The following is a 21,230-nucleotide window of genomic DNA, read 5'->3' on the forward strand; positions in this document are numbered from 1 at the left end:
TTTTACTCCTGCCTCAGCCCCACTATCCACCTTGATATAAAAGATGACATCCACATTTTGCAGGTCTCCTTGTCTTGTGTAAAAGAGTTACTGTTGCTAGCAGAGCTGGGCTCAAATGCAGGTGAGGCAGCAGCTGACGTAATTGGGAACTATTTTCATACACACACACATAGATATAGAGATAGAGATAGAGAGATACATTTGTAGATATAGATATACATTAGAATTGTTCATCTTAAATGATACACAACCCAAGGAAAAGAGTGAAATTTTCATTTATTTTCTATAATGACAAGTATGATGCCGCCTAAACAAAAGCACTTTTCTTTGAAAGGGTGAACAAGTGCTTTTAGTATTTTTTCCTCTTTAGTATTATTTTCACTTGAGACTATTTTTTCCCACTGGAATCAAACTGGGAAAAAAATAGTTTGTCTGCATGATATGCATGCAGGGGCCATCTGAGAGAAAAAAAGACTTCTTATTTAAGCTTATTGCATAAGAGTTGTTCCTTTTCTTTAAGTACTCTACTAGGCCTCTTTTTAGAATGACTGGTTTTATTAAGGGAGAACTCTTTTCTATTGACATTTTTACTTGGGTCTGTTGTCCTTTGACTTTGTCGTGGCATAAGGTGATCTGGGTTGTAACTTAAGACAGAAAATAAATTATTTTAAAGCTTTTTCCTTCTCATTTGATTGTGATACTCAGATCTTTCTCACAAAGGAAACTAAATTGACCTATAACCAAAAAATATAGCTGATTCAGTTTGTCACTGACCTTATTCCTTTAGCAAGTGATCAGAATCAAACCAGCCCCACTAATTTATATATTCATGTGGTAGGTTCATTCTAGTGATCTCATATAGAATTAGTTGTTCTATCCAGTCCTGGCCCTTTCCTATCAGTCTGTAAATTAATTAAAATTTATTAAGCACTTATCGGGTATTAGGCATTGTGCTGAGTATCTAAAGAAAAAGCTAAAACAATTCTGGCCTTCAAGGAGCCTATGTTGTGAGGAAGAAAACATATATATGCATAGGCATATGCAAAATCTGTACTGCATTGATAGAAGTTAACTTCAATGGGAAAAGCACTAGCAGCTAAGGGAAAGGCCTCCTGCAGAAGGAAGAGGTTGTGGTGAGTTTTAAAGGAAGTCAGGGATTCTAAGAGGTGGATATGAGGAGGGAGAATATTCTGGGCATGGAGGATAATCATTGCAGAGGAACCTATCAAAAGCCCTGTGAGAGTAGATCTTTGTTCTGAAGTCCAATTTAAAGATTATATAATAGTTATAGCATTCAGAGATCTTACAGTGTCCTCCACCAGTGTACCACATTCTCTGTGAAACCTCTGATCTTCCCAATTGTCAGTCCTCAAATTACATTATTTACATTATTCCTTAATGATATTATATATTAATTACATTAGTCATCTATACATTTATATATACATACATATGTGTATACATGTGGATAAGTAGATAGATAGATAGATAGATAGATAGATAGATAGATAGATAGATAGATAGATAGATAGATAGATGGATGGATAGATGGATAGATGGATAGATGGATAGAGACAGACAGGCAGACAGATAGCTAATCTTCAGTGGTGAGACTCTAAGGCCCTTGTGGGCAAGAACTGGTATATATTCATTTTGCCTTGCTTGTAGTTGATTGTTGCATATTGAACATTAGTGCTATTTAATACAAACAGAAGAAAACACTTAAAAATGTAAGCCATATGATTTTATTTTTCTACTTTATTATACATCGTGGATTTTATTAATCCCATATATCACTTGAAACTCCAAATATTAAAACACATTACATTAACATTTATATTTGTGGTTTTACAAAATACATCATAATTACAGTGACTTGGGTAAAAGCATTTTGTGTTTTGAGATAAGTGATGGATCCTGTATATGAGTTGTAATCAAAGAATACAATACTAAATTAACCTGAAATATCTTTTTAAAGGGCCTTTCTATGTTAATGTAGGATTCTATCATATACTGTTAGGGCTTTTTAAAAAACATTCTATTAACATTAGGTTTTGAATAAACCAAGTTAAAGTTGAATAATCAATCATCTTTTAATTATACATAATTTTGGGAAATGACAAACTTTTCTTATTACTTTGCCCTTGAATTCTAAGAAATTTTAAAATATAGCCCACCTCCTCTCCATTCCATGGTCTGTTACGCTATGTAAAATAGATGTGAGGAAATAGTTGTTCCAAGATATTATATGTTAATTGGATTTATAGCTGAAAGCAATCTTAGAGGCCCCTTAGTCCAACCTTCACATTTTACAGATGGGAAACCAAAGTCCAGAGAGGTTAGTTCCTTGTCCAGGGTCAAAAATGTAAGTGGCAGAACCAGGATATGAGTCTAAGTCTTCACAACTACAAATCTAGAGCTCTTTCAAGACATGGCATTTATTAGTATTGAATTTTCTTTGTGCTTCAAACACATCAAAGGTAGCTATATCACTGGAAGAGACTTGAGCGGACATCTCGTTCAACCCACTCATCTCATAAAAGAAGAACCTTAGACCCAGAGATGTTCAGTAATTTGCTCAAGGTCACAAAGATGGTATAGTAAGTTACAAAATTAGGATTTGAACCCAAGTCTTCTCTCTCTAATGCCAAAAATCTTTGTACTACCCCCATTTTTCCTCATGCTGTTTTCCTCAATCCCACTTATTCACAGAAATATTTTGTGGTGTTCTTTTAGATACTCTCTATTGATTTCTAACTTGTCCCACGTGGAACACGGGTTTGTTTTAGCCTTTGTATCTCCCACACTTAGTACTATTCCTGACAAATGGTAGGCACTTAATAAACCTTTATAGACTTGAATTCAGAGCATTTCTTTATTTCTATTATGTTTGAATTTATATCTATAATAAGTATGACCAAAATATATTAATCATAACATACCATATCCCATATTTTCAATACTTTTTCATGATGACTTCAGACAATGCTTTAAGTAATGTGCTGGTGGAAATGTGTTTGAAGCCCAGTGAAAATTTAAAGCTAGTAAATGAGATAACTTTTACAATAGGAACAGACTTTAAAATCATAGTTAAACCTACTGGTTAAATGGTTAAGATATTGCAGGCTGTAGAAGTAACATGATTCTATACAGTTGCAGTAAAATGGAGAATTATAGTAAAGCCTTGAATTCAAACAAACTCCACTAATTCAGAATCTGTAATCATTTTTAAATGGATTAAAAGTTTACTTTTGCCCCATTTCCTTGGGTGTTGAGGGAGGCTTCTCCAAATACTTTAAATTTGTAAGCAAAATGGAAAAGAAATTCTTTGTACCCTTCCAGAATAAATTATTTTCACACATTTTAGAAGCACTCATTTACATACATTGAATTGATATCTAATTAGCACCAGTCCTATCTGAACATTTTAAGGAGATCCCAAAGGGGCTCTCTTTGGCTTCCTAGAGCAATTTTGTAATTCAGTTCTTATTACCCACCTATTAGTCTGAATTAGATTTAGTGATATTTGGACAATTCAGGGTCAAACAGCTTACTGTAAATGGCTTAACTGAACTGAAAAATTTTGTATCAGCATGAATTATCCAGATAATTCCTTCTATTTTCCACTTCACTTTTTACAAGTAGACATAATCTTCTAGAAACATTATATTTTAGTGTGTGACTTTCTAGTACTTCTAAGCTTATGGTACATTTATTTATTGTGTATGCATGTATGCACAAATATCTGTATAAATATATTTACCTATATTCTTCTACATAAACATGAATATACTTATATATGCATATTTATATATATGAATATATGTACACATACAACAGGTAATCTAAGCATAGTTTAGTCCATAGAAATCATGTGTAAGTATATCTATTTGTGAATTTTAAGTGATCAAGATAAATTAAGTAATAAGACAAAGGAATTTTTTAATGTCAAAAGAAAGCAAGGATATTTCTCTTTTTTTTTTTTAATTTTTGGTGAGGCAATTGAGGTTAAGTGACTTGCCTAGGGTCACACAACTAGTAAGTGTTAAAGTGTCTAAGGCCAGATTTGAACTCAGGTACTCCCGACTTCAAGGTAGTGCTCTATCCACTGCGCCACCTAGCTGCCCCCGAGAGCAAGGATATTTCAATTTTATCTTTTGAAATATCTTTCAGTGTTTCATAAAAAGCATCTTTTATACTCATTTTAAAACATTTTATTATAACTAGTCTAGATGTTTTTTTTAATTAGTCTGCTAAGAACAAGCATAATGCACTATTCACAAGATGCATTTTGGCAAATGAAATCCTCTTGAGTCATTAAAATTGCCCAAAAGAAATTAACACATTTCTTTCTTTCAGTAGAATCTCTAGTATGGATTCATTCATACAAATTGGCTGCATTAGAAACTTAACATTAATTTAATTCTGTTTAAAGGTTTTCAACAGCTTGCCAAATCCCCAAAGTATGACTACCCATTTGATTGATTTGAAACCATACCCAGAAACTTCTAAATTGTTATATCTGCCAAAAATCCTATTCAGTGTTTAAAGTGCTTAGGCTGGTGTTGAAAACTTCAGGAAACTAAACTTGATTACTTAGTAAACAAAACATTTTTTAGAAGTTCCTTAAAGATGATTTTTCTCCTTAACCAAATAACACAGTATAAAATGGCGATCCATTTTCTAAATCATGTAGGATCTACTGGGGAGGATAGAGGAGTACTTTTCAGATTTTTCTGAGCATGAATAGACATTGAACTGCTGTCCTTATCAAGGCTTCTGCTAGATGGATTTGAGAAAAATTATTTCAAAATAGCCACATTCTTTCCATTTTGTATTTTTCTGTTTATACATTACCTATATTGCTAATTGCTAATTCATCACTAATTCCTCCTACCACCCTATGGGAGATGAGTCAATATAGTTCATAATATTTACAGATGAGGAAATTCAGATCTGTTAAAGTTCTTAGTTTTCATAACTCTGAGAGGGTAATGATAAGGACAAAGGTTGTGTTCTTGTCATCAGCCTGCTTTTGTTATTTTTTTTTCTCTGAAGTATGTGATTTTTAAAGGCAGTATTCTCCAGGAAAGCCATTTCCAACATAACTTAAAGCTATAACTTTTCTAATTCTTCCTCCATTCCCCACCACACCCCATATGTCAAATCTCATAGTATTCATTTAAATTTGTTGATATTTGTGAAGTATTTTAATTTCATTTTCATCTCTGGATTTCCATGTGATTGCTAAATATTCATAATTTCTTTCCATAAATATAAATTCTATTGATAGTAAATATCCCTTTCAATATGACAAGGCCTATCCAAACTAAATTTATTTTCTTGAAGTAACATGGGATTTCTTCAAATTTCTGTCCCCACATCCAAAAACGAAATCAGGGTTATAGCTATAGAACTAGACGGCTTCTCGAAAGACCTAGTATCCATCTCCTTTATTGTACATATAAGGAAAGTGACTCACCAACGTCATCCAGGTAGTTAATGACAGGACTGGGATTCATCCCCCAATCCTCTGATTTCCAATGTAGTGTTTGTGCCCCTGTACCGTGCCCCCTCCAACCTTGAATTTGTAGGTGTGAAGTATAAAGTACAATCAGCACTAGTTCCAAAACTTTCTTCTACAATTCAGATTGCCAAGTAGAAGAAAAATACACTTTAGAATAAGTCTTGTTGTTGTTCAGCCTTTTCAGTCATGCTCGTCATGACCCCATGTAGGGTTTTCTTGGCAGAGATATTGGAGTGATTTGCCATTTCCTTTTACAGCTCATAAATACAGATGAGGAAACTGAGGCAAACAGGGTGAAGTGACTTGCCCAGGGTCACACAATTAGTGAGTGTCTGAGGACAGATTTGAACTCAAGAAGATGATTCTTCCAGATTCCAGGCCTGACACTCTATCCACTGAAGCACCTAGCTGCCCAGACTAAGTCTATACAATGAATTTTGTGTTTAATAGTTGTATGTCCAAAGTTCACTTTAAGTGAGATTTTTAGGTTTCCTTTTCTCCTGTGTATAATATCTTGCAGGTTGAGATAATTTCTAGATAAGTCTCTCAGAGGATGGGCTGCTTTAAATCATACATAGAATCTCGTAAAATTCCTTTAATTATTTATTATGTTGATATTAGGTGAACACAGAGTGGAGTAGTAAGATAGAGAGCTGACCTTAGAATCAGGAAGACAAATTCAAATCCTTCTTTTGACACATATAGGCCATGTGACCCTGAACAAGCCATTTAACTTGTCATTGTCCCCCAACAACTAAGGCTATAAATTACAGGCTAGTTAATAAAAAACTCTACTGTAAAGAGAATTTCCTCAATGAATTTCCTACATTGATGAAATCCCGGGTCTGACAAAACAATTCCTTTTTACTATGTAAAAGACAGGGTGACATTTCACAGGCTCTCCAGGAAAAATGGCTTAGGGTTATCAACGAGACAGTTCATCTAACCTCCCCTCACTCTTTAATGTCCGTTTCAGTGAGGGGACCATCTGGAAGATGGGCAGTTTGTGGGTTAATTCAACATTACCTCCTGTGTGAGCATGTTAATAGTCAAATTGCCATGTTCCATTAAACAGCATTCTAACACAAAAATATCTGGAAACTCCTACTTCTTTGGGACATCACCAGTTGTCTTGACCTTTGTCTTGACTGGACTCCAGGAAGAGAGAGCAGGTCTTGCAACTTTGCACAGTTCTGCCTCACTCACGTCCAATTCATGTGCAAGTCAAGATATCACCCTTGTGATGTCATCAATCCTTTTCAAGAATGAAAGATCAACAATAACAACTACTTCTTTAGAGACAGTGATCACCTATTCTCCACGGGGCAAACTCATCATCACCAGTGAACAGAAATACCTATTTTTTTTCAGTGATCCTTTAATAAACAAGAGCAACAACACAAAACAACTATTCCATTTGAGAGAATAGCATGCATGTTATTGATAGCATTAATATTAGCTGAAGCTATTTGAATGGGACAAGATGAGGGTGGGGGAAAGCTTATTCAGACAAAGGAGTCTCCTTCATCTTCTCTGGTGGGTGTTCTGAGGCTGGGACCACACTGGACTCTGGGCTCAGGAGGCACAGCTGCTTTTCGCTGACTTCAGGAAGGTCTTGAATGGTACATGACACTTCCTTGTTCTTCCTTTGACCCAACTGAATGACTGTCACCTTAGAAGGGTACAGTGAGGCATCAGGGGCAGATGAAGCAGGTTGGCAGTGGAAGAGGATGAGGAAACACTTGTAAAACTGAAAGAAGAAGAAAAAACAGTGACAGAGATATAGGAAAAGGGTGACTTGCATAATGATTTGAACTGCTGGCCTTTCTTTCATAATTCTCCAATTCAATTCAGCACACATTCATTAGGTGCCTATTGTGGGCCAGACTTTGTACTAGGTTCTGTGGATAAAAGCAAAAACAAAACAATGCTGCCTCAAGGAGCTTGTGTTCTATTGTAGAAAATGGCATGTAAGTGCTAAGCAAGCACAAAGCTAATGCAGAGTGATTTCCAGCCAGAAGGGCACTAGCAACTGGGGCTGGGGAATCAGAATAGACTTCCTAAAGGAATAGTCACTTGAACTGAGATTGGGTGATGTGTGAGGCAGAGATGAGGAGACATACATTCTAGGCATTGGGCATAGAGATAGGAGATGGAATTTCATGGATAGGAAACAAACGAGTCAGACAGTCCAGAAAGGTAGTTTGGGATTAGATTGTCAAAGTCTTTGTTAATGCCAAATAGTAATTTGTATTTTATTCTGGAGGCAATAGAGATTCACTGGACCTTCTTGAGTAAGGGAGTGACATAATTTGACTTGTGCATTAGGAATATCAATTTTTCAGCAATGTGAAAGATGGATTGGAGAGGGAAGAGAAAGAATCCAGGGTGATCAGTGAGGAACCTATTACAATGGTCTAGACAAGAGGTGATGAGGGCCTGAGCTACAGTGGTAGTCATGTGAGTGACAGGAAGATAAATGTGAACTATCCCTTGGAGGTAGAATCAATAGCAGTGTCTTAATCTTAGCCATAATACCATTTATCTTGGGTCTAGTATTCCATTCACTAGCATGGACCTTTCCTCTTAGTATTTAATACTAGAATTATGCACCAGTTGTGTTTAAATCATACTAGAAGTAATCAACATGATAGTATTGAGGTGACAAGAAGTACTATTGAGAATTGTAGAAAGACCAGTGGCCTGGTGTCAGAGGACCTGTATTTAAAATCTGCCTCAGTCACTTGGTCCCTGTATGACCTTAACTTCTCTCATCTTAAGTTCCCTTATCTACAAGGAGGGGATTGAAGATGAAGTCTGAAGTTCCTTCCATCTCTCTTTATAATCCTGTTTATTATTATATATTATGATTTCTATTTATGATCCTAAAGTCACTTTTACCTCGATAGGCCTCAGTTTCCTCATTTGTAAAATGAGCAGATGACTTCTGAGGTCCTGTGCAACTCAAAATCTCTGACTCTATAAGGCAGCTCATCTTCCTAGGCCTCAATTTCCTCATCTGTAAAGTGAATGGATAGCAGGTGACCTCTTAGATTCCTTCCAGATCTCAATCCACTGGAAAGAGTTTCTTGCCAATCTTAAAATCCTCAACTCCCCAACCTCCAAATCAAAATGGATCTGATTTTTTTTTTCTTTTCCTTTCAGGAATACTTATCATGATGTCTATGTGCAGAGAAGTGCATGTGTATGAATATATTCCATCAGTACGACAAACTGATCTCTGCCACTATCATGAACTATACTATGATGCAGCCTGCACTCTTGGGGCCTACCATCCCCTGCTCTACGAGAAGCTCCTGGTGCAGAGGATGAACCAAGGCATCCGGGAAGACCTGTACCGAAAGGGGAAAGTAATCTTGCCAGGGTTTCGGGCTATCAGCTGCCCTACACTCGATCAGTTTCCAAATTCTTAAGAAAAAAGAGAAAAATTAAAAAAAAAAAAAGATTTGCCAGAAATAATGTGCAATAAGGTACTACTGTTGTACTCTATACAACAAAAGAATACTTGAAGATATATTTTAGACCAACATAGTCTTGAGTCTTTAAACTGTAATTTAGAAGTAGGCATGAGGAATCTTCCTTTTCTAAGCCATTGAATATTTATTACTGCTTTGCAAATAGTTAAAGGAATACATTAACAGTTAAAGCTTAGCTCAAGAAAGGTACAAAATGGTGTAGCTAGAAAGAAAAATCAATATATTTCTGTGGGTGTGACATGTCACAAAATGTTTATGCTTTCCCAAACCACACATGCTCATTTTCAATTATATTTTTTAAAATATACCTGATATGGGGAAATGGTAATACACAGAAATTAATATGTTAAAAGACTTTTTGATAATCATCGATGGGGTTGCTTCCTGTAGCCATACAGATGGCAACCTTTGCACACCTTCTCATCCTGTGTTATTCTTATCCATGCTTAAAAACAAATTCTCCCTAGAGGATGTACCCAACTCTCTGGAGACCTTTATCTTAATGGGTGTTTTGTTTTTAGTACATTGTGAACCCCAAGGTATCCATCTACTATCTCACATTTTTGTTCTCCAGGTGGCCCACCTTTTTTCCCAGTCCCATGTAGTTTTATATGTCATCTATTTATGCATGCCATGTCTTTCAGTTGTCTTTTGGTTGTTGGTAATTTTTATTTTCTGTGACATACATGTATTCCTTGGTGACTATTACTGGGACAATATTGGTCTTTAAGAAATAGGCTTTTGGGGACAGCTAGGTGGCACAGTGGATAGAGCACTGGCCCTGGATTTAGGAGGACCTGAGTTCAAATTTGGCCTCAGACACTTGACACTTACTAGCTGTGTGACCCTGGACAAGTCACTTAACCCCGCAAAAAAAAAAGAAAAGAAAAAAGAAAGAAATAGGCTTTTGCAAGTGGCAAGCAGTTTGGTATCAGTTAGAGAATGTCCAGTTTTTCAAAAGCAAACCAGCTTAATCTCTTCCTTATACACACATTAAAGTTCATCTTAAAAGACAGAACTTTACCACCACCACCCATAAATAATCACAAGGTCTTATGCACATAAACTTCAAGGAAACAATACAGATATTCCATATACTTCCCCCTCCCCCCACCAAAAAAATCTTGGCTCTAAATTCTCATTTAAATGAATTTTTTTTTAACTGGCAGAGGCAGATGTATTGTCAGGTCTTCACATGCCTCTACTAATCTCTGGTATCTTATGTTACCCAAAATTTGCTGCTCCATGGCTACATAGTTGAATTTCTAAAACCAAATAAAATAAACCTTGAGGAATCTAAAAGAAGGCAAGTACCCAAAGCAACTTCTGTGCAAGGAAGGGTTAGTATCCACTTTACTGTAGGGAGTTTGTTTTATTACAATATTTTCTTAGAGGAATAAGAGAAATATCAAAGAAGAAATGTAGGGAAAACCTACTGGGATATATACAGGAAGAATTGTTGAATTACACAGGAAAGTTACTTCTCTCAGACATATGTCTTAACCGCTATAACCAAGGTTCTGCTCTATAGCCCATTTGCAGTTAGTTTTCCATGCTGACAATTATATTCTGGCAAGGGAGTGGAAAAGGCAATATTTGTTTTATTTCTTCACTTGAGCTGATAACATCTGAATCTGGCCTATAGATAGCACAGAAGGAATGGAGTGGGGAACAACTGTTCCATTTGCATATAAAGAATGTTCCCTACCTTAGTACTCAGTGTTCTCACAAGTTTTTTTGTAGGCCATCCCATGCTCCTAGCCAGCCTACTGTGATATGCATTGACTTTCAACTGATTTTTTCCTGCAGGCAAATGTTAAGGAAGCCAAATTCAGTTTCAGTGGACACATTTTATTTCAACAGCATGACAAACCCATAGAATCAAATCCAAAACAGTATGAACATGTTGCTCTTCCACAACTGGGCAAATTCTTAAATATGAACAGTGAAATTTCCATCCAATATGTTAGTAGTAATTAGTTTTGAGGATTTCCCCCCATTCAAATGTGATCACCATTAAGGGACAGTATTGTGTAGTAACAGGAATTCTGGTCTTGGAGTGAGGAGAGATTATTTACAAATCCCACCCCCAATATTTAATAATTGGTCAACCTAAGACAAATGCATCCTTAATTTGGGATTAGTAATAAAACAAGTAAGCTACCTCACGGTAGGCTCAAATGAGTTATACAAGGCCCTGCAAAACCTTAAATTGCTTGAATCAATGTTATATATTATCATAACAAAAAAGATGTTATTTTTCACTTATGAAATAGCCACATCAGTATTAAAAGGCAAATTTTAAATCATTTGGGTGACATACCTTAATTGGCCTTATCCATTTGATACCCTATTATATCTGAAAGGCATTCCTTAGATTTTACCTTAGCAGTGATAGAATTAGTTTAATTAAAAGCATTCTCTTGGGCAAGTGTCTGAGTTTCAGGTGAATTGGTAGAAAGTGTTCAGTCCTGTTATTGGATTGATATGTCAGCAGTATATCTTGATTAAATTCAGCAAGAAGGATGATTAACTAATAATAATACCTCTTTACTTAGTTAAGCTATTCAGAAGAAAGCTGGCTGAGTAGCAGACTTCCCCTGATATTCACTAATCATCTTCAATACAATTTAAACCAATAAGTTTTGGTTTGGGGAGAGTTTTTGGCTAAAAGCCACAGAGCTTGAAGGTGGTAGGAAAATCTACTATGATGGATTTTTTAAAAATCTGATTTGAGCTTAAGTACAATGGGCTTATTTTCCACAGATAGACAAAACCATGGAAGTTTAGTAAACATAGTGGATACTAATTCAAGTGATGGATACAGTTACGGAAGTGAGGCTATTATTTTTTGAGGGTAGTAGGGGTTGTTTTGTGTACATATTTGACATTCTTAGGTGTTCCTGTTAAATTAATCTCATCAATTTTGCCCTCTCACATCTTGGAGGTCATTATTTTTTTTTTGCCTGGAGCTATCATCTAGGGACCTCCTAGTGTGGAATCACCCTCCAATTAATGCAAATCAACAACTATAACTTAGTCACCTGTGGGCTTGCCCATGTCACATAGCTGGTCAGAGACAGGACTTGAATCCAAGTTTTGACTAGCTTCTAATCACAATGCTACATTGTCTTAGCACAGTGCCTGGCCCAGAATTGGTGCTCACTAAATGCTGGTTGACTTGCTTCTCTTGGGCATCATTTTTACCTTGGGCAAGCTCTTCATTGATGAGAAGAATTTGACCATTTAGACTAAATTCATATTTATAAGCCCCAAAGAGAATTCATAGATGTCACTTAACCTTAACATTTTAATTAATCTTCAAAAATTACTTTCAGTCATTAAAAAAAAAGGAGGAAAAAACACTCAACAATAGAACAAAACATTAAATGTGAAATTTTAGATTTTTAGGACACTTTGTTTTCAAAACAGTTGGGAACAATCTGTTGACCATTCCCAAAATAAACTGTGTATTTCAGTACAGACTTGGCTGAATGAGCTCTGGTTTCAGCTGTTGAGTCAGTCAGGTCTCTAATATATAACCAAATACATCTGTATTAAACATAATGAGCAACTCTAGTATTACCCAGATTGGAAGGTCTCTTTGTGTTTGCCATATATTGAAGAAACCCATGTAGTAATTTTAATAAAAAGTTGCACAATATGGTCTTTCTATTTAGAGGTGGACAAAAGTGCCTGGTACTCATTTAATTCTTCTCTGGCACTGGTTCTGATGTTCCTTCCCAGTTCAAGAAAGGAAGCTGAGCCAGATCCCATAATACTTTAATATTTTGCAGTTTGCTTCCACTAAACATCGTATACTAGTCACACTAGCCAAAATAGGAGAAAAAATTGTCAATTGTCAAATTGTTAGCAATGTGTCTCCAGTTTATTTAATAGAAGCAATGTCCCCTTTTTCTATAATGAGCACCAGTATAGAAAAAAAAATGTATGCTTCTTCTTTACAATATTATCCTAAGACGTCAATGAAAATAGTGTTCTAGGCCATATTAAATGGAAGTTGAATGTTAGTATCAGAAGTCAGTAAAAACCAGACAGGTCAAAGTGCGACCATGTATCATAAATACCCTCTTTGCCTTAATATATCTAAATTATACCTATAGTTCAGGGGTTCTTAACCTTTCCTCATATCATGGACCCCTTTGGCAGCTTGGTGAAAAACCTATGATCCCCTTCTCAGAATAATGTTTTTAAATACATGAAATAAATAAAATACATAGCAGTAAAAAGGAAACCAAAGGTTATTGAAAATAAAGATGTATTTTTCCCCATCCAAGTTTACAGACCCCAGATTAAGTACCCTTGCTTTAAAAATAATTAATTGGGGGGGGTGGCTAGGTAGCACAGTGGATACAGCACTGGCCCTGGATTCAGGAGGACCTGAGTTCAAATCCAGCCTCAGATACAACACTTACTAGCTGTGTAACCCTGGGCAAGTCACTTAACCCTCATTGCCCCGCAAAAAATAAAAATAATATATGGACAGCAAGACCAATTAGAGCTTCAAGATACAATTCAGTTGAGCAGTGTTTATTAATTTATTAATTTCATCCATTTGGCAAAACACAGAAGTACTATTCCAATGGCCAGTTAGGTGGCACAATGGATAGAGTGCCAGGCCTAGAGTCAGGAAGATTCATCTTCCTAAATTCACATCTAACTTCAGATACTTAATGGCTATGTTACCTTGGGCAAGTCACTTAACCCTGTTTGCCTTAGTTTCTTCAGCTGTTAAATGAGCGGGAGAAGTAAATGGCAAACCATTTTAATATCTTTGTCAAGAAAACCTCAAATGGGGTTACAAAGTGGCAGACAAAACTCAACAACTATTCTGATACTCTAACAATCTGACTAATATTTGAGGTAATCATCATGTTCAATATTTGCTCACCATTAAATCTCTCCTTTCATGGAAATTATATCTAGAAATAAGGAAGTGTCCAATAAGAATACAAAAATATTTTTTAATACAAAATAGAATGTGATAAGAAGAAAGTGCTAAGTTTGAGGCAGGAAAGAACAGGAGGTAATACCTCCAATTAATGATACCCTATGGTTCTGACAAGAATTACACTGCTAGTATTGCCATTACCATCCAAAAGACTTTGTAAATTCAGATTGTCCTAATGATAATCCTTTGTAGCCTAATCATCTAGCTAAATTATCTGGAACATAGCCCTTAAAAAACAAAAACAGAAAACAAAGCTCTCATAGAGTTAAGTAAACAAAGCCTCTGTTTTTTAAATGTAAAAAGTATTTCAACAAAATCTAATTTCCCACTGATATACCATTTTCTTTTCAATGCCATTCAAGTCAAGAAAGGAAAAAAACACCTACACATTGAGGAAGTATTTTGCTATAACAGTTTTACTCCCTCTACTAAAAAGCTCTCTTTTGGTTTGATATTATGTGTGACCATGGGCAGCAAAAACAAACATGAAATGTAGGAATATTCTATTAAATCCTTAATTCAAGCAAGTTCAATCTTATTTAAGAGGTTAGATAGTCTTATTCTGTCTGATCCATTAAGACAAGCTCTTGAATTATATAGAATTTTAAACGTTTTGTCATGGATAACATTAAACAAAATTTGATAAGCCTCAATTTGGATAATCTTATTGAAGAAGTTTGTATATGTATATATATATATATATACACACACACACATATATATATATATATATATTATATGTAATGTAGTTCTATCAAAAATTCACATGACTTTAAAAATTCCATATGGATTTCACATACTACAAATGTACAAAGTTCCCTTGTTCACATACAAGGCAAATTCCTGACAGATAGATAGATAGATATAGATATAGATATAGATCTGAATCTGTGATTTGAGTCACTTGAGACAAACAGAGAGTATGGTCTCTCCTAGCTACTCAGTGTCAATAGGACATGAATCCATATCTTCTTGACTTTAAGACCAGCTGCCTCCCACTTTTGGTCTATTAGTTCAAATTGCTTGATTAAGTCAAATTTGTGTTTTCTGATATTTTTGGACATTTTCCAGATGACTGCATGATTAATTGAGACAGCTATTTTGAGTAAATAATATGCCAGAGCGGGTACATGTTTTCTATATTCTGCATGTTTCCATTGTGAAGTCATGCAGGTTTTCTAATATTGCCACTTGGGCATTAGCCTATAGGTAAACGAAGGTATTTTTCTGTAAGTTCAAAAAGATAAATCCTCTTAATTATTTTGTCAGCTGTGTCAAATCTTTTAATTTAAAAAAAATCTGATTCATCCCTCTTTAGGCTTTGGTTGGTGGGATCTAAATATCACCTTGGATATTTCTGTCGTTCTATAAAAATGTGAATGTAGATATAGTTGGATAACTGTATACACACATATCTACACACATGCTTTTTATGTTGCCTTCTTTTCTCTTCTATATATCTACTTCTGAAATCCTTTTACAGTAAGAATTCCCATTGACACTGATTCCATTACAAAAAGGTCAAATAATAATTGTCATTTGTTATTGGGATTTTTTTAGGGGGAGGGAAAATTATTATGAAGTTTGATGATGTAGAGCCATCTTGAGAACCTTTCAACAGCCACTTTAAAATTTATAACTAGTGTTTAAATGCTAACTAGTATAATTAGTGTTTAAATGCCTTGTCAGACATCAGGGTACCCTATTTTAATCTTTGAAGAGGCGTTCATGTGTAACTCATGCCTTTTTGTAGGCTTATGGGAGGGAATATATATTGGTTACAATGAAAAAAATAGTTATCTTTACTGTTGTCACTTCAAACAAAAAAAAGTTCCTGATGGGTTAGTTGTGTAAAAACCTTACACCCATGATCACATCTCATGTCCTGTTTTGTTCTAGATGGCACATAGTTATTCAATTCTTCAGATAGAAGCCAGTGTACTTTTTTAACAGCTTTGAGGGTTTTTTTGTATGATGATTTTTTAAACGAAATGTGTACTCTCCAAACTAATTAAAGCTTGAGGTTTTCCAGGAGTCACATTTTAACAGTGTTTGTATACATTTTAACTCTTTGATATTTTCTATTTTGGTTTTGTATATTTTTAAGTATGCACAGTGTACAGTTTTTTTCTTGTAAATAAAACATGTTTTCATTTGTCTAGGAATACAGATCTCTTCTTTAATTTGTGGTGTCAAAGATATGATGACCAGGCAATAACATGAGTTGTTCCACCAAAAGTCTTTTTTTAAATCTACCCCCAAATGTCTTGATTAGAGAGAGTCGTAACAGGAAGGAAGGAAGGAAGGAAAGAAAGAAAGAAAGAAAAAGGAAGACAGAGAGAAAGAAGGAAAGAAAGAAAAAAGTGAATCCTGAGGAAATCAGTAGTTGTAACTTCAAGGAGTAGAAAGAGAATAGGTAGGTAGAGAGGTATTGGACTGAATGCAAATTGAGACATAGTTTTGGAAATAGCCAGTGTAGAAATGTATTTTACTTGACTTTACATGTTTGTCAAAGGGATTTTATTTTTCTTGCTTTCTCAGTGAGGAATAGAAGATGGGGAAAAGATTGAACTTGAAAATAAAATTGAACTAAAAGAAAGAGAAAACAAAGTAGTTGGCTTGATTCCAAGAGTTCTTTGGGAGATATTGGAGTTTTAAGTAGGCTATGAAGATAGATTTAGATGAATGTAAATCATCATCCTGAAATTCATTTAGTAAAAGACCTCAAACTGAATATAATAATGGTCCATAGCTGAAGCTAAAAAAGGAGACTTTTAGTTTTGGGAGAGGGTAATTAACATGTGCAGGAGAGCCCTGAAAGGTAAAATCAAGAGGGAAAAAGCTTGGGAAGGGGAATTAGAGGGGATTGTGGTGGAAAATGTAACATATTTTTACTAGCCTAGTACCTAGACTAAGTTTAAGAATGGACTCCATTCCACACCAAATTATGAGGTTATTCTACTTGATTGAGTTTTATTAAGCTTTTGCAATGGAAATAAATTATAACAGGGAAGACCACTAACATTCAAATGGCCTAGAAACATTCCAAAATCAAATTAGCCTTGCTATTTTAACACTTGCCTTGAGTGAGGAAAATCCGTTAATTAAACTCATATGGAAAAGAAATTTTGTCATTCATGTTTTCTAGGTTAGCTTGTGAAATCCTTGAAGGAAAGCCTTGAGAATTTTTGATATGATAACTTATGTGAACAGCTGGGGAATTCTAAGGACATAAATCACTCTTGACAGAGGTGCTGAATTAAAGAATATTTCTTCCACAACCTTCAAGTTATCTTCATTTTACTTCCCCCCACCCAACATGACTGCTTTCTTCAAAATAATTAAAATGAAGGCCCAGCTCCACTCCCTGGGAGTGGGAAATGGCATACATGGAAAACACACATCAACATTAGAAATACCGATGGATATTTGCTATGCCACTCTAGACCAAGAGGTCCAGAGGTATTTCAGATATCTGCAGGAGCCAATGGCAGGAAAAAAAGAGATGAAATTGGGGATGGAAAAAGAAGAGGAGAACTGAAGAAAAATGGAAGAAACCTTTTTAAAATGAAAATGGACAAAGAAAATAAGATGTCCATGGTACCTTATCCACTCTGATTTCTAAATGCAACTCGGATCTGGGTACATCAGAATCTGAGTTCAAGAAACTTTCAAGATTAGTGTTTCTGGAATAAAAGTACACATTGAGCTGGGTGGATGATAGTTGTTTCAATGGAGGTTTTTAACCACTGATTAGTTGTTGTTTTACTGGAGGACATTATTTTCAATGAAGGGGTTAAATTCATTTGTATGAATCCTTTGAATTCCTCAATCCCTGGAATTCAGTATAGTTGTTAAAGCAAGGGTACAGCGAGACTATTTAAGATCAAAGGACTTGTAGCTAAAAGACATGTTGGAGGAAATATAATCCAATTCCCTCACTTTATAGATGAAGTTGAGGCCCAGGGTGAGGAAACAACTTTCCAAATTGCTGTGTATTTTTTTTCTGTGTATTCACATACCATAGCAGGTATTAAATCACAGTGCTACAGGCCACAGGATCATAGACATAGAGCTGAAAAGGACCTTAGAGGTGATAGCTTTATTTTACAGATTACAAAATTGAGGTCAAGATACATTCAGTGACTAAGATTATACTCGTGGTAATTGACAAAGCCAGGATTAGAACCCAGATCCTGTGACCCCAAAACCAGTCCCTTTCCCATAGCAACACACTTCCTCCTCTGACTGAATCCAGTTCTCTTTCCATAACACTGCTGCCTCTCTAGCTCCTTTTACTCATTCATTCTGCTTTTGATATCCCCTGCTCTGAAATCTGCAAATGCCAAGCCCCATTACTTAATTGATTTGACAAGACAAACCCAAGTTAAAGGAATCTGGTCAAACTTGATAACTCACACCTTCAATATAATGGCTGTACCTCTTTCTCTTTATGGGTTCCTCAACATTTGTTCTGTCATCCTAGTAATTATAGATGAAAATTCGGATTTCCCTGACTTTAGTGAGGAGGACAATGAGCCCTGTGGTAGGATTCTGACCCCTTTATCATTCAATAAGCTCATTGGCAAACTCTTCCTATCCCTCTCACAAGGATCCTCCCAACGACCTTAAGGTTTTGTGGAACCAGGATCATAGATCATAGATTTAGAGCTAGACATAACCTTAGAGTCCCTCTACCTCAACAATCTGCCTTTTAATGATGAGGAAATAGACTCAGACAAATTAAGGGATTTGCCAAAGGTCAAAGGAGGTGACAAGTAGGATTTGAACCCAGGTTCTCTGATTCCCAATGGAGAACTTACCACAATAACACATTGCCAGTCATGAAAAGTAGTTCCTCTAAAAATGTCAGGGGAGATAACAGTATGTCATATTTGTATTTAAATATTTTAAAGATCCATAATTTTTTCGTGATGGGTTATCCCTCCAATGTAGATTCAAATACCACTATTAACAATATCCTGGGCAGCCCTCAGAACTTAAGAGGAAGATTACAGCAAAAAGAAATTCATCATGGGACCATTGAATTAGAGCTAAAAGAGATCTTGTCCAAATCCCTCATTTTACAGAAGAAGAAACTGAGGCCTAGAGAAGTGATTCACCCAAGGTGATAAAGATCAAGCAGGACATGGAGAAAGACACTCTCCCTAGGACCTTCCCAGATGTTATGCCCATAGAGTAGTACCAGGAAAGAAAAATTGCAGAGCAAAGATTGAAACTCCAAAGTGAATGGGTTTTTCCTGTGTCACACTGCTGCTTTACCTTGTTCAACCTCGCAACAAGGATCTCTCAAGTTACCTTTAAAAAAATGAACCTCTTTGACTATTCTTTAAAGTGCTTCTCACATATATATGCATGTATGTATGTATGCAAGTATGTATGAATATAATTTTTATTTTTAGTTCCAAATTCTTTCTCTCTCTCCAAACCCTCCCACATACGTTGAGAAGGCAAGAAATCCTATACCCATTATAAATACAGTCATGCAAAACAGAGAGAGAAAGGAAAAAGATGGAAGGAAGGAAAGAAAGAAAACTCCAACAACAGTCAATTAGAGTACCTATTTTCCCACATTCCCTCCAGCATTTGTAATTTTCCTTTTCTGTCATCTTAGCCAATCTGATGGGTAGGAGATAGTACCTTAGAGTTGTTTTAACTTGCATTTCTCTAATTATCAATGATTTAGAGAATTTTTATGACCATTAATAAGATTGATTTATTTCTCTAAAATATTCTTTCATATCTTTTGACCATTGAGGAATGGCTCTTATTTTTATTAATTTGGCTCAGTTCTTTATATATTTAAGGAATGAGTCCTTTTTTAGAAAAACTTGTGACAAAAACTTCCCCAGTTTCCCGTATTTCTTCTAATTGTGACTAAATTGGTTTTGTTTATGCAAAATCTTCATGTCTAAACTATGCACCCATTTCCAGCTTATGTTGGTATATTGTCCAGCTTAGGTTGGTATATGCCTAGTTTCTGCCAGACTGCTTTCCAGTTTTCCCAACAGATTTTGTCCAATATTGTATAGATAATCTATTCCATTGATCAGCCATTTTGTGATTACCTTCTCTCAATTTAACTAAGATCTCTCAGCTAACAGAAATACTTCTTACCACCCAACCTACTCTATAAGGCTTTGCAGGTTGGGTAGCACCTGCCAGATCTTCTGTTCCATGGGTACAGGACTTGAGAACCCAGAAGCACCTCCATCAGTGATGATGTACTAAAAGAGAATATTAGCAAAGAAATCTTGTACATACCATAAAATGTCCACTTCTGAATATAAGGAGATATTAAAATAAAATCTAGATTAATGGTGTTTTAGGATGGCAGTTTTTAACGATACACTAAATTTAAAACTATAAAGCTGAGTAATTATCTCTTAGGTAAATAACAGAGTACTATAAAACTGTATGCCTTAAAATCCTACTATAGTCCTTGAGTCTAATGGTAACCATATCTCCAAAAATGTGATTATTTTAAGAGATAGTGGTGTATGTGTATGTGTTTCTATTTTGGTTAAAAGAAACCTTGGTCTTCAGATGCCACTACCTTTTTCTATCCAAAAGCACTAAAATTCATCTCAAATATATATGTTTGTTTAAATCTATTCTGACACACCAGATTCCTATCTATGAGGAATTGGCCTGGACTAATGTCATCTTTAATCATCACAACCAAGTGAATATCAGACTTTTCATGCTGGAAGAAGAAAAAGCAGATGTGACAGCCTGATCAACCCTGAGCTTTCTTTTAGAAATAACATTTCATAAGCTGTTTTCCCAGATACTGTCCTAACTATATTGTATCATGCTGGAGAAACAAACAGTAGTTAACTTGAAGAATGAGGCTCCAGCTGAGAGGCTGATCACAAAAAATCAAGCTACAAAGAGTAACCAATGGATTCAGAAAAATCCATCTTCAGCAGTCTGAGTTCTCTTGCTAATAATTTGGGTTGCATAGGTGGAAGAGTTTTCCAACCACCCTTTGACTGTTAAACAACAAATAACAAAACTGGTATAAAGAGATTAAAGGCAGGACCCCCAACAAGCTCATGCTTTCATCAACAAAACCTGTTTGTATGAGTCTGAGAGAATACAATTTGGGGGGCTTTAAAATGATGTGTACCTTTTCTGTGATACTCTGCTGTCCATAGTACTTAAATGGGCTTTGAGTTCTTCTGGCAATGAGGAGATAACAGATATCCGT

The 21,230-nt window shown here is 35.5% G+C and overlaps 2 protein-coding genes across 9 annotated transcripts in view; one reads left to right on the forward strand and one right to left on the reverse strand.

The window, feature by feature from the left end:
- Positions 1-13,262, forward strand: part of ST6GAL2 (ST6 beta-galactoside alpha-2,6-sialyltransferase 2) — a 129,713-nt gene extending 116,451 nt beyond the window's left edge. For all 8 annotated transcript variants that reach the window (XM_043997247.1, XM_043997254.1, XM_043997248.1 and 5 more), the window contains one exon: positions 8,693-13,262. In XM_043997247.1, the coding sequence (XP_043853182.1) occupies positions 8,693-8,961 (269 nt within the window). In that variant the 3' untranslated portion in view covers positions 8,962-13,262. The remainder of the gene's footprint in view (positions 1-8,692) is intronic.
- LOC122750507 (vertebrate ancient opsin-like) overlaps positions 7,029-21,230 on the reverse strand; it is a 250,810-nt gene continuing 236,608 nt past the window's right edge. The window contains exon 4 of the mRNA XM_043997255.1: positions 7,029-7,277. Within this exon, the coding sequence (XP_043853190.1) occupies positions 7,029-7,277 (249 nt within the window). The remainder of the gene's footprint in view (positions 7,278-21,230) is intronic.

Source organism: Dromiciops gliroides, chromosome 3 (genome assembly GCF_019393635.1).
Source record: "Dromiciops gliroides isolate mDroGli1 chromosome 3, mDroGli1.pri, whole genome shotgun sequence".
In the NCBI taxonomy this organism is placed as follows: Eukaryota; Metazoa; Chordata; class Mammalia; order Microbiotheria; family Microbiotheriidae; genus Dromiciops; species Dromiciops gliroides.